This window comes from Pristiophorus japonicus, chromosome 23 (assembly GCF_044704955.1).
Source record: "Pristiophorus japonicus isolate sPriJap1 chromosome 23, sPriJap1.hap1, whole genome shotgun sequence".
Taxonomy (NCBI): Eukaryota; Metazoa; Chordata; class Chondrichthyes; family Pristiophoridae; genus Pristiophorus; species Pristiophorus japonicus.
The window spans coordinates 7,430,616-7,457,177 of record NC_091999.1 but is presented as its reverse complement, the minus strand read 5'-3'; the positions used below and the strand labels follow the sequence as shown (position 1 = coordinate 7,457,177).

Here is a 26,562-nt window from a genome sequence, read left to right as displayed (position 1 = left end):
TGGCACCTCCTGTGTAAGGCCTAAACCTTCCGCGCCTGTTTTTCCTGTTGAATTTATTGACACCTTTTACCTTGCTTTTCTCTTCGCACTGTAATTCGCTTGGGTCATCAAGGATCATACTGCACAGAAGGAGGGCATTTGGCCCGTCGTGACAGGGTCAGCTGTCTGACCGAGGGGTTCAATATCGTCACACACCCCAGCTTTCCCTGCCCCCCCCGGTAAACCTGCAAATTAATCCTCTTCAAGTCCGTGTCCAATTGCCTTTTGAAAGTTCCAATGTAATCCGCTTCATAAGAAATAGGATCGTTTCAATGACATCTCCCCTCGTTCATAAGGACATAAGAAACAGGAGCAGGAGCCGGCCATTCGGCCCCTCGAGCCTGCTCCGCCATTTAATACGATCATGGCTGATCCGATCATGGACTCAGCTCCACTTCCCCGCCCGCTCCCCATAACCCTTCACTCCCTTATCGCTCAAAAATCTGTCTATCTCCGCCTTAAATATATTCAATGACCCAGCCTCCGCAGCTCTCTGGGGCAGAGAATTCCACAGATTTACAACCCTCTGAGAAGAAATTCCTCCTCATCTCAGTTTTAAATGGATGGCCCCTTATTCTGACACTATGCCCTCTAGTTCTAGATTCCCCCATCAGTGGAAACATCCTCTCTGCATCTGCCCTATCACAATCTTATGCATTTCAATAAGATCACCTCTCATTCTTCTAAACTCCAATGAGAAGGTTCACTCGGTTGATTCCGGGGATGAGGGGGTTGACTTATGAGGAAAGGTTGAGAAGGTTGGGCCTCTACTCATTGGAATTCAGAAGAATGAGAGGTGATCTTATCGAAACGTATCAGATTATGAGGGGGGCTCGACAAGGTGGATGTAGAGAGGATGTTCCCACTGATGGGGGATACTAGAACTAGGGGCATGGTCTTAGAATAAGGGGCCGCCCATTTAAAACTGAGATGAGGAGGAATTTCTTCTCTCAGAGGGTTGTAAATCTGTGGAATTCTCTGCCCCAGAGAGCTGTGGAGGCTGGGTCATTGAATATATTTAAGACAGAGATAGACAGTTTCTTAAACGATAAGGGGTTATGGGGAGCGGGCAGGGAAGTGGAACTGAGTCCATGATCGGATCAGCTGTCATCATCAAAGGCAGTCCCTCGGAATCGAGGAAGACTTGCTTCCACTCCTAAAGTGAGTTCTTTGGCTGAACAGTCCGATACGAGAGCCACAGACCCTGTCACAGGTGGGACAGACATTTGTTGAGGGAAGGGGTGGGTGGGACTGGTTTGCCGCACGCTCCTTCCGCTGCCTGCGCCTAACCTCTTCGTGCTCTTTGCGTTGAGACTCGGAAGAGCTCAACCCCCTCCCGGATGCACTTTCTCCACCTCGGGCGGTCTGCGGTCAGTGGTGATGTCGCACTTTACCACGGAGGCTTTGAGGGTGGTCTTGATCACGTTTCCATTGCCCACCTTTGGCTTGTTTACCATGAAGGAGCTCTACATAAAGCATTTGCTTTGGGAGTCTCGAGTCTGGCATGCGGACAATGTGGCCTGCCCAGCAGAGCTGGTCGAGTGTGGTCAGTGCTTCGATGCTGGGGATGTTGGCCTGGTCGAGGACGCTAACGTTGGTGCGTCTGTCCTCCCAGGGACTTGCAGGATCTTGCGGAGACATCGTGGGTGATATTTCTCTAGCGACTTGAGGTGTCTACTGTACATGGTCCATGTCTCTGAGCCACACAGGAGGGCGGGTATCACTACAGCCCTGTAGACCATGAGCTTGGTGGTGGATTTGAGGGCCTGGTCTTCGAACTCTCTTTTCCTCAGGCGACCGAAGGCTGCACTGGCGCACTGGAGGCGGTGTTAGATCTCCGTATCAATGTCTGCTCTTGTTGATGAGAGGCTCCCGAGAATGATCTTATTGAATGGCGGAGCAGGCTCGAGGGGCCCTATGGCCTACTCCTGCTCCTATTTCTTATGAGTACAGGCCCAACCGACTCAACCTTTCTTCATAAGACAACCCCCCTCATCTCAGGAATCAACCGAGTGAACCTTCTCTGAACTGCCTCCAATGCAAGTGTATCCTTTCGTAAATACGGAGACCAAAACCGCACGCAGTACTCCAGGTGTGGCCTCACCAACACTTGCAGCAGGACTTCCCGACTTTTGTACTCCCCTTAATCTCTGCTCTAAGGAGAACGGCCCAATCTCTCCACCGAACTGAAGTTTCTCATCCCCTGGTATCATCCTGATACAGCTCCCCGGCAGCCTCTCGAGGGCCTTGACATACTTCTGCAAGAGTCAGCTTCACTGTCCAGCATTCCGTGAATTAATATATTTTTCAAAAAGGACAGGGATCGAATTGTGGCTCAGGGCAGGGGTGCTGATCCAGGCTGATCAGGGGAGCTGGGTGAGATTTGGTTGTATAATGCGGAAGGAAAGACAGAGTGCGTATACATCGACGCAGCACAGATCTCACCTCTGTCCCCTGCTACCATCTCTTCAACATAATCTGTGGATCAGTGAACTGAACGATGGAGAAGCTAGTTAAATGTAAATTCCCCCCCCCCGCCCCGGCTCGATAATCAGCTGCACACCCAGAGGACCAGCGACAATCGACCATACCCAGGGCACAGCTCATTCACGAGGTTGTGGGTTCAATTCCCACTCCAGAGCACGCAGATCCAGGCCGACACTCCAGGGCAGTACTGAGGGAGTTCCGCACTGCGCTGTCGGAGGGGCAGTACTGAGGGAGTGCTGCACTGTCGGAGGGGCAGTACTGAGGGAGCGCCGCACTGCGCTGTCGGAGGGGCAGTACTGAGGGAGTGCTGCACTGTCGGAGGGGCAGTACTGAGGGAGTGCTGCACTGTCGGAGGGGCAATACTGAGGGAGCGCCGCACTGTCGGAGGGGCAGTACTGAGGGAGTGCTGCACTGTCGGAGGGGCAGTACTGAGGGAGCGCCATACTGTCGGAGGGGCAGCACTGAGGGAGCGCCGCACTGTCGGAGGGGCAGTACTGAGGGAGTGCTGCACTGTCGGAGGGGCAATACTGAGGGAGCGCCGCACTGTCGGAGGGGCAGTACTGAGGGAGTGCTGCACTGTCGGAGGGGCAGTACTGAGGGAGCGCCATACTGTCGGAGGGGCAGTACTGAGGGAGTGCCGCACTGTCGGAGGGGCAATACTGAGGGAGCGCCGCACTGTCGGAGGGGCGGTACTGAGGGAGTGCAACACAGTTGGGGAAGTACTGAGGGAGTGCTGCACTGTCGGAGGGGCAGTACTGAGGGAGCGCTGCACTGTCGGAGGGGGCAGTACTGAGGGAGCGCTGCACTGTCGGAGGGGCAGTACTGAGGGGGGACAGTACTGTCGGAGGGGGCAGTACTGAGGGAGCGCTGCACTGTCGGAGGGGGCAGTACTGAGGGAGCGCTGCACTGTCGGAGGGGCAGTACTGAGGGGGGACAGTACTGTCGGAGGGGGCAGTACTGAGGGAGCGCTGCACTGTCGGAGGGGCAGTACTGAGGGGGGGCAGTACTGAGGGAGTGCCGCACTGCTGGAAGTGAGATGAGACGTTAAACCGAAGCCCCATCTGCTTTCTCAGGTGGACGTAAATATCCCATGGCACTATTTCATAGAAGAGCAGGGGAGTTGTCCCCGGCCAATATCTATCCCTCAATCAACATCACATTAAAAGAAAGCAGATTATCTGATCGTGATCACATTGCTGTGTGTGGGAGCTTGCTGTGCGCAAATTAGCTGCCACATTTCCTACATTACAACAGTGACTACACTCCAAAAGTACTTCATTGGCTGTAAAGGAGGTTGGGATTCCCTGAGAAACATAGAAAATAGGTGCAGGAGCAGGCCATTCGGCCCTTCGAGCCTGCACCCCCATTCAATAAGATCATGGCTGATCATTCAACTTCAGTACCCCATTTTTATGAAATGTTGCTGAATAGCTTTTTTCATTGAACTTGACTCATCGATTTAAGAAACTATTTAAAGCCAAGAGGGCTCAACTTTGTGCTCCGTGTAAACCGTGGGGTCACAGAGAACAAAGCTCGGAGTGAAGTCCAGTCCGCAATGATTGGAAATGTGTCTTTGCAGCCCCCACAATGGCTGGGCTGGAACCAAGTAACCGAGCTTGGGAGATCTTTTTAAACTTCACTTCAACAAAGGGAAATTGTGTCCAGTCCCTCAGGACTTTGATCGAAGCTGAATTTTTTTTTGTTTAAATATAAGCCCTAGTTTAATCATTGTGGGGTGTGTCAATTCAGTTAATTCTCTCATATCACAGATGTGAGCTAACTTTCAGGAATGGCCTCCTCCTGTGTTCTTATCTCTCCGAGCTCGCTTATGTCCTTGGTTTCCCAGAGGTCTGAATGTCCCAACAAGTTGTATTTAAATAGCACCGTTAACGTAGCAAAATGTCCCAGGGCGCTTCACAGGAATGTTAGAAAGACAAAATAGGTACATTTGACAAAGCCACATTAGTTGTTACGGCAGGTGACCAAAAGCTGGGTCAAAGAGGGAGGTTTTAAGGAGCGTCTTGAAGGAGGGAGAGAGGCGGAGAGGTTTAGGGAGGGAGTTCCAGAGCTTGGGGCCCAGGCAGCTGAAGGCACGGCCACCGATGGTGGAGCGATTATAATCAGGGATGCTCAAGAGGGCAGAATTAGAGAGTGTAGACATCTCGCGGGGTTGTGGGGCTGGAGGAGGTTACAGAGATAGGGAGGGGTGTAGGGGCTGGAGGAGGTTACAGAGATAGGGAGGGGTGTAGGGGCTGGAGGAGGTTACAGAGATAGGGAGGGGTGTAGGGCTGGAGGAGATTACAGAGATAGGGAGGGAGTAGGGGCTAGAGGAGGTTACAGAGATAGGGAGGGGTGTAGGGCTGGAGGAGGTTACAGAGATAGGGAGGGGTGTAGGGCTGGGGGAGATTATAGAGCTAGCGAGGGATATAGGGGCTGGAGGAGATTAGAGATAGGGAGGGGCGAGGGCCATGGAGGCATCTGAATACAAGGATGAGAATTTTGAAATCGAGGTGTTGCTTAATCGGGAGCCGATGCAGGTCAGCGAACACGGGGTGATGGGTGAGTGGGACTAGGTGAGAGTTAGGACACGGGGCAGCGAGCACAGGGGGTGACGGGTGAGTGGGATTCAGTGCGAGTTAGGACACGGGGCAGCGAGCACAGGGGGTGACTGGTGAGTGGGACTCGGTGCGAGTTAGGACACGGGGCAGCGAGCACAGGGGGTGACGGGTGAGTGGGACTCGGTGCGAGTTAGGACACGGGGCAGCGAGCACAGGGGGTGACGGGTGAGTGGGACTCGGTGCTAGTTAGGACACGGGGCACAGGGGGTGATGGGTGAGTGGGATTCGGTGTGAGTTAGGACACGGGACACAGTGGGTGATGGGTGAGTGGGACTGGGTGCGAGTTAGGACACGGGGCAGCGAGCATAGGGGGTGATGGGTGACCGGGACTGGGTGCGAGTTAGGACACGGGGCAGTGAGCACAGGGGGTGATGGGTGAGCGGGACTGGGTGCGAGTTAGGACACGGGGCAGTGAGCACAGGGGGTGATGGGTGAGCGGGACTGGGTGTGAGTTAGGACACGGGGCAGTGAGCACAGGGGGTGATGGGTGAGTGGGACTCGGTGCGAGTTAGGACACGGGGCAGCGAGCACAGGGGGTGACGGGTGAGTGGGACTCGGTGCTAGTTAGGACACGGGGCACAGGGGGTGATGGGTGAGTGGGATTCGGTGTGAGTTAGGACACGGGACACAGTGGATGATGGGTGAGTGGGACTGGGTGCGAGTTAGGACACGGGGCAGCGAGCATAGGGGGTGATGGGTGACCGGGACTGGGTGCGAGTTAGGACACGGGGCAGTGAGCACAGGGGGTGATGGGTGAGCGGGACTGGGTGCGAGTTAGGACACGGAGCAGTGAGCACAGGGGGTGATGGGTGAGCGGGACTGGGTGTGAGTTAGGACACGGGGCAGTGAGCACAGGGGGTGATGGGTGACCGGGACTGGGTGCGAGTTAGGACACGGGGCAGTGAGCACAGGGGGTGATGGGTGAGCGGGACTCGGTGCGAGTTAGGACACGGGGCAGCCAAGTTTTGGACCACCTCTGGTTTCAGAGGCACGGATGAGGGTTTCAGTAGCGGATGAGCTAAGGCAGGGGAGGAGACGGGCGATATTACAGGAGGTGGAAAAAGGCAGTTTTAGTCATGCTGCACATATGTGGCCGGAAGCTAATTTCAGGGTCAAATGAGACACCTGGAAATTGCCAGAGCTATATATCACTAATAACATTCCTAACTAGTCTTGAGATTAAAAAGTTTGCTTAGTACGTAAACTGCTTTCTATTTGGTTTGAGTGCAAATAAATGCTGTTGTGAGATTAAGTGCGCAGCCTTGCATGATTCCTTCCTACACCCCATTAAATGATGCGCGTCTTACAATAACGCATTATACTTTAGTGTGGAATGTCTAAGTATATTTAGCAGGACAGGGAGCGGAAGGCAGGTGAACTATATCTGAACTGGGAGCGTGAGCCAAGAATTTTGTGCTCCAGTCTTGGGCAGGAACCCAGAACTAGAGGGCATTGTCTTAGAATAAGGGGCTGCCCATTTAAAACTGAGATGAGGAGGAATTTCTTCTCTCAGAGGGTTGTAAATCTGTGGAATTCTCTGCCCCAGAGAGCTGTGGAGGCTGGGTCATTGAATATATTTAAGGTGAAGATAGATTTTTGAGCGATAAGGGAGTGAAGGGTTATGGGGAACGGGCGGGGAAGTGGAGCTGAGTCCATGATCGGATCAGCCATGATCGTATTAAATGGCGGAGCAGGCTCGAGGGGCCGAATGGCCGACTCCTGCTCCTATTTCTGATGTTCTACTGAGTGGGCCTTGAACCCACAACCTTCTGAGTCCAAACCTGCTTCACTTTGGCCTTTACATCTGCCCCATCTTGCACCCTTTCAAACTATCCACAGGAGCAGCACGAGGCCATTCAGCCCCTCGAGCCTGTTACACAGGAACAGGAGGAGGCCCATTCAGCCCCTCGAGCCTGTTGCACAGGAACAGGAGGAGGCCCATTCAGCCCCTCGAGCCTGTTGCACAGGAACAGGAGGAGGCCCATTCAGCCCCTCAAGCCCATTGCACAGGAACAGGAGGAGGCCCATTCAGCCCCTCGAGCCTGTTACACAGGAACAGAAGGAGGCCCATTCAGCCCCTCGAGCCTGTTACACAGGAACAGGAGGAGGCTCATTCAGCCCCTCGAGCCTGTTACACAGGAACAGGAGGAGGCCCATTCAGCCCCTCGAGCCTGTTGCACCGGAACAAGAAGCAATCAATTTTTGGACTCTACGGGAATCAAGGGATATGGGGATCGGGCGGGAAAGTGGAGTTGAGGTAGATCAGTCATGATCTTATTGAAGGCAGATACACCTCCTGTATGGCTCAGAGACATGGACCAGGGAGTTAGATGTGGCCCTTACGGCTAAAGGGATCAAGGGGTATGGAGAGAAAGCAGGAAAGGGGTACTGAGGTGAATGATCAGCCATGATCTTATTGAATGGTGGTGCAGGCTCGAATGGCCGACTCCTGCACCTATTTTATATGTTTCTCACCTGTCCAAGTCACCCTGCAGCCTCTTAGCACCCTCCTCACAGCTCACACCGCCACCCAGTTTAGTGTCATCTGCAAACTTGGAGATATTACACTCAATTCCTTTGTCTAAATCATTAATGTATATTGTAAATAGCTGGGGTCCCAGCACTTTATTGACCAATTATACGCCCATTCTGCAGGATGTTTGGATTCCCTTTCATTTCCTCCTCACAAGAATAAACACAAAACTGATCAGCCAGGATCTCATTGAATGGCGGAGCAGGCTCGAGGGACCGAATGGCCAACTCCTGCTCCTATTGCTTATAAAAACATGAGAAATCAGAGCAGGAGTTGGCCATACGGCCCCTCGAGCCTGCTCTGCCATTTAATAAGATCATGGCTGATCTGATCATGGACTCAGCTCCACTTCCCTGCCCGCCCCCTTATCCGCTTATCGGTTAAGAAACTGTCTATCTCTGTCTTAAATATATTCAATGACCCAGCCTCCACAGCTCTCTGGGGCAGAGAATTCCACAGATTTACAACCCTCTGAGAGAAGAAATTCCTCCTCATCTCAGTTTTAAATGGGCGGCCCCTTATTCTAAGACCATGCCCCCTAGTTCTAGTCTCCCCCATCAGTGGGAACATCCTCTCTGCATCCACCTTGTCGAGCCCCCCTCATAATCTGATACATTTCGATAAGATCACCTCTCATTCTTAATTGAATTTCTGTCTCTCCTGGGAGAAAGTGTTATGCGAAGGATGGGGTTTCACTGTTGACTGAAGGACAGACCGAGCAAGTCCGTGCAATTGTTTGTACTCCACAAGAAATTCCTCCTGCCCCTCCTCATCAACAGATGCTTTGATACCTTCCTCTGTCTCTCATGTGTTTATCTATTCTCCAGAAGAGTCGGAGGCAAATCATTCAGCCGCATTAATCTCTGAAATTTCTAGCTGACATTTCCAGGAATTGAGGGCACTTCCCGGTGTAGCGTTTCATTGTAAATTATTCATCATTCGTCTCCAGCCATGAAGTCTTGGAGGTTGGAAGCACAAGGCACTGTGCAAAGCTGGGATCATCGTGGGCTGTTCAGGGTTGTTGAGCTAGACCAACCCTCCGACAGCAAACTCAAGCATTGAAAATGTTTTTTTAAAAGAAAGTCACACTTGCACCAATGTTGAATTTTCATTTTTGTTTCATTCTTTACATAATACATTAAGCAACTTCTATCTCTGCACACTGCCCACGTAACATGTGCAGCGCCACCACTGGGGAGGTGGTGTAATTACAGCGTGACGTTTACATGGCTGCTTTCAATAGCCGGCATCGAATTGAGAATTGGTAATTAAACCCAAGTCCGGGTTGCCCCCGAGTTTAAAATTGAGACATGAATTCTGCCGGTGCATTCACCACACAAATATCATTTACATGTCATTGGGATACTTTCCAGTTATGTGCCCAACTCTCTCCTCCACTCACCCCCCCCCTCCCCCGCAGTTGGTTCCCTTTTCCCCCCCACAACCTCCCCACCCCGCCAAACCAGCCACACTAACCCCCCCTACCAACCCCAGTTTCCAACTCCGCCCCCTCCCTCGCCAACATTCCCCGCCCAAGAGGTCAAACAAAAGCCTGGGGATTTTGGCCAATGAAAGCATTGAGCCCACCACCAGCCCTGCCCAGCATAGCTCGGGCTGCGGAGGCTGCCCATGGGGCCTGGTCCGTGGGGAGCTCCGCCTTAAGCCGTCCGAGAGTTTCCAGTCCCGCTCCCAGGACCCGCGCACCATGCTGAGGGAGTTCTGCATTGTCAGAGGCACCGTCCTTTCGATCAGGCGTTAAACCGAGAACCCCCCCACCGCAATACCACCGCCCGTTTCAGACGGGATATCTAAGATCTGGAACGAAAGGAAGCATTGTCCAAGTCTCCCGGCCAATATCCCCCCATTGATCCAGAGGCCAATATCCCCCCATTGATCCAGCGGCCAATATCCCCCCATTGATCCAGCGGCCAATAGCTCCCCATTGATCCAGAGGCCAATATCCCCCCATTGATCCAGAGGCCAATATCCCCCCATTGATCCAGAGGCCAATATCCCCCCATTGATCCAGAGGCCAATATCCCCCCATTGATCCAGAGGCCAATATCCCCCCATTGATCCAGAGGCCAATAGCCCCCCCATTGATCCAGAGGCCAATAGCCCCCCATTGATCCAGAGGCCAATATCCCCCCATTGATCCAGCGGCCAATATCCCCCCATTGATCCAGAGGCCAATAGCCCCCCATTGATCCAGCGGCCAATATCCCCCCATTGATCCAGCAGCCAATATCCCCCCATTGATCCAGCGGCCAGTATCCCCCCATTGATCCAGAGGCCAATAGCCCCCCATTGATCCAGCAGCCAATATCCCCCCATTGATCCAGGGGCCAATATCCCCCCATTGATCCAGCGGCCAATATCCTCCCATTGATCCAGCGGCTAATATCCCCCCATTGATCTAGAGGCCAATATCCCCCCATTGATCCAGCGGCCAATATCCCCCCATTGATCTAGAGGCCAATATCCCCCCAATGATCCAGAGGCCAATAGCCCCCCATTGATCCAGAGGCCAATAGCCCCCCATTGATCCAGAGGCCAATAGCCCCCCCCATTGATCCAGAGGCCAATAGCCCCCCATTGATCCAGAGGCCAATAGCCCCCCATTGATCCAGCGGCCAATACCCGGCCCACTGATCCAGCGGATGAACTGAACAGTCGGCCCCCTGCTCTCTCGTCAGCTGATTGTCATCTCTGACCCGGCTGCCGCCTTTGGCCGAGGGAACTGGTTCAAAGCAACGGGCGGGGGAATGTCCGGCGAGAGCTGAACAGGCACCTGGCCCTCCTCCCTCCCTCTATCTCCCTCCCTCACTCACTCCTTCCCTCCCTCCCTCCCTCTATCTCCCTCCCTCACTCACTCCTTTACTCCCTCCCTCCCTCACTCACTCCCTCCCTCCCTCACTCTATCCCTCCCTCACTCACTCCTTCACTCCCTCACTCCATCCCTCCCTCACTCACTCCTTCCCTCCCTCCCTCCCTCACTCTATCCCTCCCTCACTCACTCCTTCCCTCCTTCACTCCCTGACTCCATCCCTCCCTCCCTCCCTCTATCCCTCCCTCACTCACTCCTTCCCTCACTCCCTCTATCCCTCCCTCACTCACTCCTTCCCTCCCTCACTCTATCCCTCCCTCACTCACTCCTTCCCTCCTTCACTCCCTCACTCCATCCCTCCCTCCCTCCCTCTATCCCTCCCTCACTCACTCCTTCCCTCACTCACTACTTCACTCCCTCCCTCTCTCACTCCATCCCTCTATCCCTCCCTCACCTTCCCTCCTTCACTTCCTCCCTCCCTCACTCCATCCCTACCTCCCTCTATCCCTCCCTCACTCACTCCTTCCCTCACTCACTCCTTCCCTCCCTCCCTCCCTCCTTCCCTCGCTCACTCCACCCCCTCCTTCCTTCTCTCCCTCACTCCCCTCCTTCCCTCCCTCACTCCATCCCTCCCTCTATCCCTCCCTCACTCACTCCTTCCCTCACTCCCTCACTCACTCCTTCCCTCCCTCTATCCCTCCCTCACTCACTACTTCACTCCCTCCCTCACTCCATCCCTCTATCCCTCCCTCACCTTCCCTCATTCACTCCCTCCCTCCCTCACTCCATCCCTACCTCCCTCTATCCCTCCCTCACTCACTCCTTCCCTCACTCACTCCCTCCCTCCCTCCCTCCCTTCTTCCCTCGCTCACTCCACCCCCTCCTTCCTTCTCTCCCTCACTCCCCTCCTTCCCTCCCTCCCCCCGACCCCCCCTCTGGGCTACAGGGCCCGCACCTGATCCACCAGGTTGAGCAGCTTGCAGACGAAGATACCGGCCAGCCGGCCGAGGGCCGAGCAGTCCCGGCCATCGTCCACCTGGCCCCAGGCGGCCCGCAGCTCCTGGGGGCCCAGGTGGTGGGACGAGAGGATGGACTTGTAGCAGCAGCGGCCCGGCCAGAAGCGGGGGCCGCCCGACATGTCGGCCGTGTGGGTGGGCTGCACCCCCACCCTGTGGGCGCACAGCCCCACGAACACGTCCTCGATGCTGAGCAGGGGCAGCGACAGGGCAGCCACGTACACCTTGCGGGCCGCCTGGCGGGACAGCACGTAGGAGGTGCCGCTGCAGTAGTTGGGGTAGGTGTCCTCCAGGAAGGCCCAGCGGGGCGTGTAGTACAGGCTGGCGGGGTCCCGGTCCACCGGCACGTTGCGATGGACTCTGCCCAAGTACAGGTCCTCCGGCCCCGCCCCCAGCCCCGCCAGCCGGCCCACCAAGTTGCGGTAGTTCAAGAACACGTCGTCGTCCACCTTGAGCAGGAACTCGGCCGAGGGGCAGTAGGTCACGAACCAGCGGGTGGCCATGATGGTCTTGAGGGTCAGGTTGAGGTAGGTGTCGGCGAACAGGCCCTGCACCACGTCCCGGTGTCGCTCCGCCTCCCGGGCCACCGCCCGCTGCTCCTCCTCCGACTCGGGCAGGCCCAGGGCGAAGAGGGTCTTCACCCGCCGGCCCCTCACCGAGGTCACCGAGCCCCAGCTCTCCCGGATGGCCGCCCGGCTCTCGGAGTGCGAGGGCTTGCTGGTCACGAAGCCCAGCAGGAAGACCGCTCCGCCGCCGCCTCCTCCTCCTCCTGCTCCTCCGCCGCCCTCCCCCACCTCCTGGCAGGCCCCGGAGTTGGCCAGACGGTAGAGGCGGGGGGCCTCGGCCCGCAGGGAGCCCCCGTCCAACGCGGCGGCGGCCCGCCGGAGCCGGCCGGCGTCGGCGGAGAGGGGCCGCCCGGCCGAGGGGCTCAAAGCCCACTCCTCGACCGGGCCCGCGCACAGCACCGTCGCCACCAACACCACGCCCGCCCCCAGCGCCATCAGCTTGGGCCGGCACCGTGACATGCAGCGTTTACCCGGGGGCCGCTGCATGGTGCCCGGCGGGGTGGGGGTGGGGAGGTGGGTGGGGAGTGGGCGAGGGGGAGGGGGGTGCAAGGGGCAGGCGTACAACGGCAATCGGCAAACGTCCGGCCGGCAAGCAGTCTTTCCCCGGGATACACCGAGCGTCTCCTGCACAAACACAAACACAAGCGTCAAAAGACTTGCATTTAGATAGCGCCTTTTCATCCTCCCACGTCCCAAAGCGCTTTACAGCCAATTAAGTGCTTATTTTTTGGAGTGTGATCGCTGTTGTATTGTGGGAAACACTATTTGCGCCAATTTGCGCACAGCAAGCTCCCACAAACAGCAATGTGATAATGACCCAGGCCAGCTGTATTTTTATGTTGGTCAAGGGATAAATATTGGTCCCAGGACACCAGGGGATAACTCCCCTGCTCTTCTTCCAATAGTGGCCGTGGGATCTTTTACATCCGCCTGACGGGGCCTCGGTTTGACGTCTCATCTGAAAGACGGCACCTCCGACAGTGCGGCACTCCCTCAGTACTGCCCCTCCGACAGTGCGGCGCTCCCTCAGTACTGCCCCTCCGACAGTGCGGCGCTCCCTCAGTACTGCCCCTCCGACAGTGCGGCGCTCCCTCAGTACCGCCCCTCCGACAGTGCGGCGCTCCCTCAGTACTGCCCCTCCGACAGTGCGGCGCTCCCTCAGTACTGCCCCTCAGACAGTGCGGCGCTCCCTCAGTACTGCCCCTCCGACAGTGCGGCGCTCCCTCAGTACTGCCCCTCCGACAGTGCGGCGCTCCCTCAGTACTGCCCCTCCGACAGTGCGGCGCTCCCTCAGTACCGCCCCTCCGACAGTGCGGCGCTCCCTCAGTACTGCCTCTCCGACAGTGCGGCGCTCCCTCAGTACTGCCCCTCCGACAGTGCGGCGCTCCCTCAGAACTGCCCCTCCGACAGTGCGGTGCTCCGTCAGTACTGCCCTGTATCAATCCCAAACTAATCCCACTGTCCCGCTCTCTCCCCATAGCCCTGTATCAATCCCCAAACTAATCTCACTGCCCCGCTCTCTCCACATAGCCCTGTATCAGTCCCCAAACTAATCCCACTGCCCCGCTCTCTCCCCATAGCCCTGTATCAATCCCCAAACTAATCCCACTGCCCCGCTCTCTCCACATAGCCCTGTATCAGTCCCAAACTAATCCCACTGCCCCGCTCTCTCCCCATAGCCCTGTATCAATCCCCAAACTAATCCCACTGCCCTACTCTCTCTCCCATAGCCCTTCATCAACCCCAAACTAATCCCACTGCCCCGCTCTCTCTCCCATAGTCCTTCATCAATCCCAAACAAATCCCACTGCCCCGCTCTCTCTCCCATAGCCCTTCATAAATCCCAAACTAATCCCACTGCCCCGCTCTCTCCTCATAGCCCTGTAGCAATCCCCAAGCTAATCACGTTCCCCTATTCAATATTTACAGAGATTAAGGAGGAGAGTGGGAATAGAGTGGGTGGGATATTATAAGGTGCGGGGAGTGAGGGGGATAGTGGGATTAGACTGGCTGGGATATTAAAGGGTATGGGGAGTGAGGGGAGAGTGGGATTAGACTGGGTGGGATATTAAAGGGTACGGGGAGTGAGGGGGAGAGTGGGATTAGACTGGGTGGGATATTAAAGGGGGGGAGTGAGGGGAGACTGGGATTAGACTGGGTGGGATATTAAAGGGGGGTGTGTGGGGAAGAGTGGGATTAGACTGGGTGGGATATTAAAGGGTACGGGGAGTGAGGGGGAGAGTGGGATTAGACTGGGTGGGATATTAAAGGGGGGAGTGAGGGGGAGAGTGGGATTAGACTGGGTGGGATATTAAAGAGTACGGGGAGTGAGGGGAGAGTGGGATTAGACTGGGTGGGATATTAAAGGGTACGGGGAGTGAGGGGGAGAGTGGGATTAGACTGGGTGGGATATTAAAGGGTACGGGGAGTGAGGGGGGAGAGTGGGATTAGACTGGGTGGGATATTAAAGGGGGAGTGAGGGGGAGTGTGGGATTAGACTGGGTGGGATATTAAAGGTTACGGGGAGTGAGGGGGAGAATGGGATTAGACTGGGTGGGATATTAAAGGGTACGGGGAGTGGGGGGGAGAGTGGGATTAGACTGGGTGGGATATTAAAGGGGGGAGTGAGAGGAGAGTGGGATTAGACTGGGTGGGATATTAAAGGGGGGAGTGAGGGGGAGAGTGGGATTAGACTGGGTGGGATATTAAAGGGGGAGTGATGGGGAGAGTGGGATTAGACTGGGTGGGATATTAAAGGGTACGGGGAGTGAGGGGAGAGTGGGATTAGACTGGGTGGGATATTAAAGGGGGGAGTGAGGGGGAGAGTGGGATTAGACTGGGTGGGATATTAAAGGGGGGAGGGGGAGTGTGGGATTAGACTGGGTGGGATATTAAAGGTTACGGGGAGTGAGGGGGAGAATGGGATTAGACTAGGTGGGATATTAAAGGGGGGAGTGAGGGGGAGAGTGGGATTAGACTGGGTGGGATATTAAAGGTTACGGGGAGTGAGGGAGAGAATGGGATTAGACTGGGTGGGATATTAAAGGGGGGAGTGAGGGGGAGAGTGGGATTAGACTGGGTGGGATATTAAAGGGTACGGGGAGTGAGGAGGAGAGTGGGATTAGACTTGGTGGGATATTAAAGGGGGAAGTGAGGGGGAGTGTGGGATTAGACTGGGTGGGATATTAAAGGGGGGGAGTGAGGGGGGAGAATGGGATTTGACTGGGTGGGATATTAAAGGGTATGGAGTGAGGGGAGAGTGGGATTAGACTGGGTGGGATATTAAAGGGGGGAGGGGGAGTGTGGGATTAGACTGGGTGGGATATTAAAGGGGGGAGGGGGAGTGTGGGATTAGACTGGGTGGGATATTAAAGGGGGGATGGGGAGTGTGCTGACATGGATTGAGAACTGGTTGTCAGACAGGAAGCAAAGAGTAGGAGTAAATGGGGACTTTTCAGAATGGCAGGCAGTGACTAGTGGGGTACCGCAAGGTTCTGTGCTGGGGCCCCAGCTGTTTACACTGTACATTAATGATTTAGACGAGGGGATTAAATGTAGTATCTCCAAATTTGCGGATGACACTAAGTTGGGTGGCAGTGTGAGCTGCGAGGAGGATGCTATGAGGCTGCAGAGTGACTTGGATAGGTTAGGTGAGTGGGCAAATGCATGGCAGATGAAGTATAATGTGGATAAATGTGAGGTTATCCACTTTGGTGGTAAAAACAGAGAGACAGATTATTATCTGAATGGTGACAGATTAGGAAAAGGGGAGGTGCAAAGAGACCTGGGTGTCATGGTACATCAGTCATTGAAAGTTGGCATGCAGGTACAGCAGGCGGTTAAGAAAGCAAATGGCATGTTGGCCTTCATAGCGAGGGGATTTGAGTACAAGGGCAGGGAGGTGTTGCTACAATTGTACAGGGCCTTGGTGAGGCCACACCTGGAGTATTGTGTACAGTTTTGGTCTCCTAACCTGAGGAAGGACATTCTTGCTATTGAGGGAGTGCAGCGAAGGTTCACCAGACTGATTCCCAGGATGGCGGGACTGACCTATCAAGAAAGACTGGATCAACTGGGCTTGTATTCACTGGAGTTCAGAAGAATGAGAGGGGACCTCATAGAAACGTTTAAAATTCTGACGGGGTTAGACAGGTTAGATGCAGGAAGAATGTTCCCAATGTTGGGGAAGTCCAGAACCAGGGGACACAGTCTAAGGATAAGGGGGAAGCCATTTAGGACCGAGATGAGGAGGAATTTCTTCACCCAGAGAGTGGTGAACCTGTGGAATTCTCTACCACAGAAAGTTGTTGAGGCCAATTCACTAAATATATTCAAAAAGGAGTTAGATGAAGTCCTTACTACTAGGGGAATCAAGGGGTATGGTGAGAAAGCAGGAATGGGATACTGAAGTTGCATGTTCAGCCATGAACTCATTGAATGGCGGTGCAGGCTAGAAGGGCCGAATGGCCTACTCCTGCACCTATTTTCTATGTTTCTATGTTTCTATATTAAAGGGGGAGAGTGAGGGGAGACTGGGATTAGACTGGGTGGGATATTAAAGGGGGGTGTGTGGGGGAGAGTGGGATTAGACAGGGTGGGATATTAAAGGGTACGGGGAGTGAGGGGGAGAGTGGGATTAGACTGGGTGGGATATTAAAGGGGGGAGTGAGGGGGAGAGTGGGATTAGACTGGGTGGGATATTAAAGAGGGGAGTGAGGGGGAGAGTGGGATTAGACTGGGTGGGATATTAAAGGGTACGGGGAGTGAGGGGGAGAGTGGGATTAGACTGGGTGGGATATTAAAGGGTACGGGGAGTGAGGGGGAGAGTGGGATTAGACTGGGTGGGATATTAAAGGGTACGGGGAATGAAGGAGAGAGTGGGATTAGACTGGGTGGGATATTAAAGGGGGCAGTGAGGGGGAGAGTGGGATTAGACTGGGTGGGATATTAAAGGGTATGGGGAGTGAGGGGTGAGTCGGATTAGACTGGGTGGGATATTAAAGGGTACGGGGAGTGAGGGGGAGAGTGGGATTAGACTGAGTGGGATATTAAAGGGGAGAGTGAGATTAGACTGGGTGGGATATTAAAGGGGGAGTGATGGGGAGAGTGGGATTAGACTGGGTGGGATATTAAAGGGTATGGGGAGTGAGGGGGAGAGTGGGATTAGACTGGGTGGGATATTAAAGGGTACGGGGAGTGAGGGGGAGAGTGGGATTAGACTGGGTGGGATATTAAAGGGTACGGGGAGTGAGGGGGAGAGTGGGATTCGACTGGGTGGGATATTAAAGGGGGGAGTGAGGGGGAGAGTGGGATTAGACTGGGTGGGATATTAAAGGGGGGAGTGAGGGGGAGAGTGGGATTAGACTGGGTGGGATATTAAAGGGGGGGAGTGAGGGGAGAGTGGGATTAGACTGGGTGGGATATTAAAGGGTACGGGGAGTGAGGGGAGAGTGGGATTAGACTGGGTGGGATATTAAAGGGGGGAGTGAGGGGTATAGTGGGATTAGACTGGGTGGGATATTAAAGGGTACGGGGAGTGAGGGGGAGAGTGGGATTAGACTGGGTGGGATATTAAAGGGTATGGGGAGTGAGGGGTGAGTCGGATTAGACTGGGTGGGATATTAAAGGGTACGGGGAGTGAGGGGGAGAGTGGGATTAGACTGGGTGGGATATTAAAGGAAGGAGTGAGGGGGAGAGTGGGATTAGACTGGGTGGGATATTAAAGGGTACGGGGAGTGAGGGGGTGAGTGGGATTAGACTGGGTGGGATATTAAAGGGGGGAGTGAGGGGGAGAGTGGGATTAGACTGGGTGGTATATTAAAGGGGGGAGTGAGGGGGAGAGTGGGATTAGACTGGGTGGGGTATTAAAGGGGGAGTGATGGGGAGAGTGGGATTAGACTGGGTGGGATATTAAAGGGTACGGGGAGTGAGGGGGAGAGTGGGATTAGACTGAGTGGGATATTAAAGGGGAGAGTGAGATTAGACTGGGTGGGATATTAAAGGGGGAGTGATGGGGAGAGTGGGATTAGACTGGGTGGGATATTAAAGGGTACGGGGAGTGAGGGGGAGAGTGGGATTAGACTGGGTGGGATATTAAAGGGTACGGGGAGTGAGGGGGAGAGTGGGATTAGACTGGGTGGGATATTAAAGGGTACGGGGAGTGAGGGGGAGAGTGGGATTCGACTGGGTGGGATATTAAAGGGGGGAGTGAGGGGGAGAGTGGGATTAGACTGGGTGGGATATTAAAGGGGGGAGTGAGGGGGAGAGTGGGATTAGACTGGGTGGGATATTAAAGGGGGGGAGTGAGGGGAGAGTGGGATTAGACTGGGTGGGATATTAAAGGGTACGGGGAGTGAGGGGAGAGTGGGATTAGACTGGGTGGGATATTAAAGGGGGGAGTGAGGGGGAGAGTGGGATTAGACTGGGTGGGATATTAAAGGGGGGAGTGAGGGGGAGAGTGGGATTAGACTGGGTGGGGTATTAAAGGGGGAGTGATGGGGAGAGTGGGATTAGACTGGGTGGGATATTAAAGGGTACGGGGAGTGAGGGGGGAGAGTGAGATTAGACTGGGTGGGATATTAAAGGGGGAGTGAGGGGGAGAGTGGGATTAGACTGGGTGGGGTATTAAAGGGGGGAGGGGGAGTGTGGGATTAGACTGGGTGGGATATTAAAGGGTACGGGGAGTGAGGGGGAGAATGGGATTAGACTGGATGGGATATTAAAGGGTACGGGGAGTGAGGGGGAGAGTGGGATTAGACTGGGTGGGATATTAAAGGGTACGGGGAGTGAAGGGGGAGAGTGGGATTAGACTGGGTGGGATATTAAAGGGGGGAGGGGGAGTGTGGGATTAGACTGGGTGGGATATTAAATGGGGGAGGGGGAGTGTGGGATTAGACTGAGTGGGATATTAAAGGGGGGAGGGGGAGTGTGGGATTAGACTGGGTGGGATATTAAAGGGTATGGAGTGAGGGGAGTGTGGGATTAGACTGGGTGGGATATTAAATGGGGGAGGGGGAGTGTGGGATTAGACTGGGTGGGATATTAAAGGTTACGGGGAGTGAGGGGGAGAATGAGATTAGACTGGATGGGATATTAAAGGCCAGCGCCTATTTACACCAACTGTTGTTTCCTGCTTGTCTATTTCTGTGCAGCTATATTTCCTGTTGTTTGATTCTGCTGGGTTTTGCAAGCACTTGCAATCTTGTTTGACATCTTACTGGGCACTGCAGCTGTTCACTGGATGTGTCAGATACGAGCCTCCTGCGATCTCTGTCGTGAGCAGTGAACCCTTTGCTCACTGGCTCTGGGGCCTTCCCTCTAATGACCCGTCCGACCCAAATCCCAGATGCCCCTCTTGCGGGGCACTCTCAATGCAACAGGGCATCTCCTGACCACAGAGGCATTCGCTTCTTTGTGACACAAAGAGCAGAGCTTGCCAACAGCGACAGGGAGAGGGGCCACTGCAAAGTGGAATGCACCCAAATTCTGAGAATCCTACCATAAAAATGCTCAACGATAGCTCCCACAGCCCGCTCAATAACTCCAGCAACCCACCAAGGCTGCGATAAGTGCCCTGGGTGTGTGTATAATAGAAATATCAATATAGAGGTGCAGGACATTGAGCTGCAAGAATTGTGTTTTCAATTAGGAATCACAGAGAGACACATACACACAGAATCACAGAGACATACACACACTCAGAGACATTGACAGACAGAAACATACTGCACAGGTACACACAGGCAGACACAGAGACACACACACACACACACACACACACAGGGACACAACTCTCACACACACTCAGACACACACACACATTCAGACACACACTCAGACAATCACACACACACAGTCTCACACACCCACTCTCACCCACTCACACACACACAGACACACACACACTCACACTCAGAGACACTCACACCATCACACACACACACACTCACACACACACACACTCGGACACACACTCACAGACACACACACACACACACACACTCACTCACAGACACACACACACACTCTCTCACACACGCACACACACACTCAGAGACACTCACACACCATCACACTCACAGACACACGCTTACACTCACACACACACACTCACTCACAGACACACACACACGCTCTCTCACACACGCACACACACACACTCAGAGACACGCACACACACACTCTCACACACTCAGACACACAAACATACTCACACACACACTCACACTCAGACACACAGGGACAGACACACACACTCTCACACACACACACAAACTCACACAATCACTCACACATGCACACACACACACAGATACTCTCTCACACTCACACACAGACACACTCTCTCTCACATACACACACACACACGCACAGGGACAGACACACACAGTCTCACACACACACAGGGACAGACACACACACACACACAGTCTCACACACACACAGGGACAGACAGACACACACACACACACAGTTTCACACACAAACACACACACAGGTACAGGCACACACGCATTCACACACACCCACTCACACACACTCAGAGACACACACACACTCACACTCAGAGACACTCACACACCATCACACACACACACTCGGACACACACTCACAGACACTCTCTCACACTCACACACACACACACAGGGGCACTCACACACAGACAGGGACAGACACACACACACAGGGGCACTCACACACACAGGGACAGACAGGGACACACACACACAGGGACAGACACAGGGACACACATACAGGGACAGACACACACACAGGGAGACACACAGGGACAGGCACACACACACAGGGACAGACACACACACAGGGAGACACACACACACACACAGGGACAGACACACACACATACACACACACAGGGACACACACACACAGGGACACACACACACACAGAGGGACAGACACACACACACACACAGGGACAGACACACACACAAACACACAGGGACACACACACACACACACACACAGGGACACACACACACAGGGACACACACACAGGGACAGGCACGCACATACACACAGGGCCAGACACACAGGGACAGGCACACACACACACAGGGACAGACAGACACACACACAGGGACACATCACACACACACACACACACAGGGACAGGCACACACACACACACAGGGACAGGTACACACACACAGGGACAGGCACACACACACACACACACAGGGACAGGCACACACACACACAGGGACAGGCACACACACACACACACACACAGGGACAGGCACACAGGGACAGGCGCACACACACACACAGGGACATGCACACACACACACACACAGGGACAGACACACACACACACACACACACAGGGACAGACACACACACACAGGGACAGACACACACACACACACACACACGCACACAGGGACAGACACACACACACAGGGACAGACACACACACACACACGCACACAGGGACAGACACACACACACACACAGGGACAGACACACACACACACACACAGGGACAGACACACACACACACACACAGGGATACACACAGGGACACACACACACACAGGGACAGACACACACACACAGGGACAGACACACACACAGGGACAGACACACACATACACACAGGGACACACACAGGGACAGACACACACACAGCCTCACCTGGCGCTCTATGTCACAGAAGCCTGTGCCGGCAGTGCTGTAGCGGGCCGCATTGCGCTGGGATCACGGAGTCTGTGGGCTGTGGGCTGTACTGAGGGGTGTGCGGTGTGTAGCAGGCGGGCAGCAGCCTCTGTGCCTCGGGCTCTGTGCAGCGGCTCTCGCAGCTCCCCGACACTCGGCAGCGTCTGTGTCCCGCTTCACAGCCAGGAGCCGGGGCTTTGCAACACTGCCCAAACCTGTCATCTGATCGGGCTGCAATGTCCCAGCCCAGAATACACAATGCACCCTCCCCTCTCTCCCTCTGCATTGCTGTGATACAATGCACCCTCCCCTCTCTCTACATTGCTCAGACACAATCCCCCCCTCCCTCCCCTCTCTCTGCATTGCTGTGATACAATGCTCCCTCTCCTCTCTCTCTGCATTGCTCAGACACAATCCCCCCTCCCTTCCCCTCTCTGCATTGCTGTGATACAATGTACCCTCCCTTCCCCTCTCTGCATTGCTGTGATACAATGCACTCTCCCCTCTCTGCATTGCGGTGATACAATGCACCCTCCCCCCTCTCTCTGCATTGCTCAGACACAATCCCCCCTCCCTCCCCTCTCTCTGCATTGCTGTGATACAATGCACCCTCCCCTCTCTCTCTGCATTGCTGTGATACAATGCACCCTCCCCCCTCTCTCTGCATTGCTGTGATACAATGCACCCTCCCCTCTCTCTCTGCATTGCTGTGATACAATGCACCCTCCCCCCTCTCTCTGCATTGCTGTGATACAATGCACCCTCCCCCCTCTCTCTGCATTGCTGTGATACAATGTACCCTCCCCTCTCTCTCTGCATTGCTCAGACACAATCCCCCCTCCCTTCCCCTCTCTGCATTGCTGTGATACAATGCACCCTCTCCTCTCTCTCTGCATTGCTGTGATACAATGCACCCTCCCCTCTCTCTCTGCATTGCTGTGATAGAATGCACTCTCCCCTCTCTCTGCATTGCTGTGATACAATGCATTCTCCCCTCTCTCTCTGCATTGCTGTTATCCAGTGCCCCTTCCCCCTTCTCCATGCATTGCTGACACTTGGACCTTGGTGAGACCACACCTGGAATATTGTGTGCAGTTTTAGTCTCCTAATCTGAGGAAGGACATTCTTGCTATTGAGGTTATTGTGTTCCGAACACAGATGAGACTGCAGACAGGGAGGTTAAAGTAACAGTAACCTCATTCTTCAATAAGACACTCCAGAGTGAGGAACAGCCATAGGGGCCGGCTTATATACAGTGCTCCCAAGGGATGCTGGGATCCCTTGGGACTTCAGGGGATGAGCTCCCTGGTGGCGGAACATGGGAGTGCATGCTTTACAGATACACAACATCACTCCCCCCCCCCCAGAGAGCTGTGGAAGCCGGGACATTGAATAAATTTAAGACAGAGATAGACTGTTTCTAAAATGATAAGGGAATAAGGGGACGGGCAGGGAAGTGGAGCTGAGTCCATGATCGGATCAGCCATGATCTTATTAAATGGCGGAGCAGGCTCGAGGGGCCGAATGGCCGACTCCTGCTCCTATTTTCTATGTTTCTATTTATGTTCCTATTTCTTATGTTCTTATGTTCTTTATTAATAGAGACACAGAGTGCAAAAGCAAGGAAGTTATGCTGTACCTTTATAAAACATTGGTTAGAGCGCAGACAAAGTATTGGGCCTGAAATCCCGGTTCTGGGCTTCCCATGGTCGCTCGCCTGAGAAGACGAGAAAAGATGCGCGCCAACCTTTTGCTCGGGCGGCCACCAGTAATTGTGGTTTTTGGCCTCTCCTGCAGGGCATTGGAGCACGTTCACTGCTGAACGGACGTAGACCTGGAGTCACGTAGGCTTGGACACCCAATCAAGGTAAAGTATTCTCATTCATAATAATGGGAACTCTGTAAGTAGGAGTTCCTAATCATCATCAAAGGCAGTCCCTCGGAATCGAGGAAGACTTGCTTCCGCTCTTAAAATGAGCCCTTCGGTGATTGAACGGGAATTACAGTCTCTGTCACAGGTGGGACAGACAGTTAGCTCTCTGGGGCAGAGAATTCCACAGATTTACAACCCGCTGAGAGAAGAAATTCCTCCTCATCTCAGTTTTAAATGGGCGGCCCCTTATTTTAAGACCATGCCCCCTAGTTCTAGTCTCCCCCATCAGTGGAAACATCCTCTCTGCATCCACCTTGTCGAGCCCCCTCATAATCTTATACGTTTCGATAAGATCGCCTCTCATTCTTCTGAATTCCAATGAATAGAGGCCCAACCTGCTCAACTATTCTTCATAGAGAATGAAACAGAGAGACAGCGAGACTGAGAGAAACAGACAGAGAGACAGAGAGAGAGAGAGAGACAGAGAATGAGAGAGAGCAACATAGAAAGAGTCTTTCTCTCTCGCTTCCAATCTGTCTGTCTCTCTCTCTCTCTCTCTCACTGTCTCTCTCTCTCTGTCCCCCTCTGTCTCCCTCTCTATCTCTCTCTCTGTCTCTCTCTCTCTCTCTCTCTCTCTGTCTCGCTCTCTCTTCCTCTCTCTGTCCCTCTCTCTGTCTCCCTCTCTCTGTCCCTCTCTCTGTCTTTCTCTCTCTCTGTCTCTCTCTCTTTGTCTATCTCTCTCTCTGTCTCTCTCTCTCTCTCTCTCTCTCTCTGTCTCTCTCTCTGTCTCGCTCTCTCTCCCTCTCTCTGTCCCTCTCTCTGTTTCCCTCTCTCTGTCCCCCTCTCTGTCTCCCTCTCTGTCCCTCTCTGTCTCTCTGTGTCTCTCCCGCTCTCTCTCTCTCTGTCTCACTCTCTCTTCCTCTCTCTGTTTCTCTCTCTCTGTCCCTCTCTCTGTCCCCCTCTCTGTCCCCCTCTCTGTCTCTCTCTGTCTCTCTGTGTCTCTCTCGCTCTCTCTCTCTCTGTCTCTCTCTGTGTCTCTCTCGCTCTCTGTCTTTCTCTCTCTCTGTCTCTCTCTCTTTGTCTATCTCTCTCTGTCTCTCTCTCTCTCTCTCTCTCTCTCTCTGTCTATCTCTGTCTATCTCTCTCTCTGTCTCGGTCTCTCTTCCTCTCTCTGTCCCTCTCTCTGTTTCCCTCTCTCTGTCTCCCTCTCTGTCCCCCTCTCTGTCTCTCTCTGTGTCTCTCTCAATAAGATCACCTCAGTCTTCTAAACTCCAATGAGTATAGGGCCAACCTGCTCAACCTTTCTTCATAAGACATGGAAACACAGAAACATAGAAAATAGGTGCAGGAGCAGACTATTCGGCCCTTCGAGCCTGCACCACCATTCAATATGATCATGGCTGATCATGCAACTTCAGTACCCCATTCCTGCCTTCTCTCCATATCCTCTGATTCCTTTAGCTGTGAGGGCCACATCTAACTCCCTTTTGAATATATTTAGTGAATTGGCCTCAACAACTATCTGTGGTAGAGAATTCCACAGGTTCACAATTGTCTAGGTGAAAAAGTTTCTCCTCATCTCGGTCCTAAATGGCTTACCCCTTATCCTTAGACTGTGACCCCTGGTTCTGGACTTCCCCAACATCGGGAACATTCTTCCTGCATCTAACCTGTCCAGTCCCGTCAGAATTTTATATGTTTCTATGAGATCCCCTCTCATTTTTCTAAATTCCACTGAATACAGGCCCAGTCGATCCAGTCTTTCTTCATATGTCAGTCCTGCCATCCCGGGAATCAGTCTGGTGAACCTTCGCTGCACTCCCTCAACAGCAAGAATGTCCTTCCTCAGATTAGGAGACCAAAACTGAACACAATATTCCAGGTGAGGCCTCACCAAGGCCCTGTACAGCTGCAGTAAGACATCCCTGCTCCTATACTCAAATCCCCTATCTATGAAGGCCAACATACCCATTTGCCTTCTTCACCGCCTGCTGTACCTGCATGCCAACTTTCAATGACTGATGTACCATGACACCCAGGTCTCTTTTCATCTCTCCTTTTACTAATCTGTCACATTCAGATAATATTCTGCCTTTCTGTTTTTACCACCAAAGTGGATAACCTCACATTTATCCACATTATACTGCATCTGCCATGCATTTGCCCACTCACCTAACCTGTCCAAGTCACCCTGCAGCCTCCTAGCATCCTCCTCGCAGCTCACACTGTCACCCAGCTTAGTGTCATCTGCAAACTTGGAGATATTACACTCAATTCCTTCGTCTAAATCATTAATGTATATTGTAAATAGCTGGGGTCCCAACACTGAACCCTGCGGCACTCCACTAGTCACTGCCTGCCATTCTGAAAAGGACCCGTTTATTCCCACTCTCTGCTTCCAGTCTGCCAACCAGTTCTCTATCCACGTCAGTACATTACCCCCAATACCATGTGCCTTAATTTTGCATACCAATCTCGTCATCTCAGGAATCAACCGAGTGAATCTTCTCTGAACTGCCTCCAATGCAAATACATCCCTGTGTAAATACGAAGACCAAAACTGCACGCTGTACTCCAGGTGTGGCCTCACCAATACCCTGTATAACTGTAGCAAGACTTCCCTGCTTTTATACTCCATCCCCTTTGCAATAAAGGCCAAGATACCATTGGCCTTCCTGATCACTTGCTGTACCTGCATACTATCCTTTTGTGTTTCATGCACAAGGACCCCCAGGTCCCGCTGTACTGCAGCATTTTGTCATCGCTCCCCAGTTAAATAATAATTTGCGTTTTTGTTTTTCCTACCAAAGTGCATGACCTCACATTTTCCCACATTATACTCCATCTGCCAAATGTTTGCCCCCTCACTGAGCCCGTCTGTGTCCCTTTACAGATTCTTTGCATCCTCCTCACACATTGCTTTT

General features: G+C 53.6%; 1 protein-coding gene across 1 annotated transcript; it reads right to left on the bottom strand.

The window, feature by feature from the left end:
• Positions 1 to 11,438: 11,438 nt before the first annotated feature.
• LOC139235293 (beta-1,3-galactosyltransferase 9-like) lies at positions 11,439 to 22,036 on the bottom strand. The gene is made up of 2 exons (XM_070866435.1): positions 21,745 to 22,036; positions 11,439 to 12,710 (listed from the first exon to the last, which is right to left on the bottom strand). The coding sequence occupies exon 2, from the start codon at positions 12,570 to 12,572 to the stop codon at positions 11,445 to 11,447; it is 1,128 nt and encodes a 375-aa protein (XP_070722536.1). The 5' UTR covers positions 12,573 to 12,710; positions 21,745 to 22,036; the 3' UTR covers positions 11,439 to 11,444.
• Between the last annotated feature and the right edge of the window lie 4,526 nt (positions 22,037 to 26,562).

Bases quoted from the DNA above. Each gene is read 5' to 3' on its own strand.
- LOC139235293 (XM_070866435.1), bottom strand. From the start codon at position 12,572: ATGCAGCGGCCCCCGGGTAAACGCTGCATGTCACGGTGCCGGCCCAAG.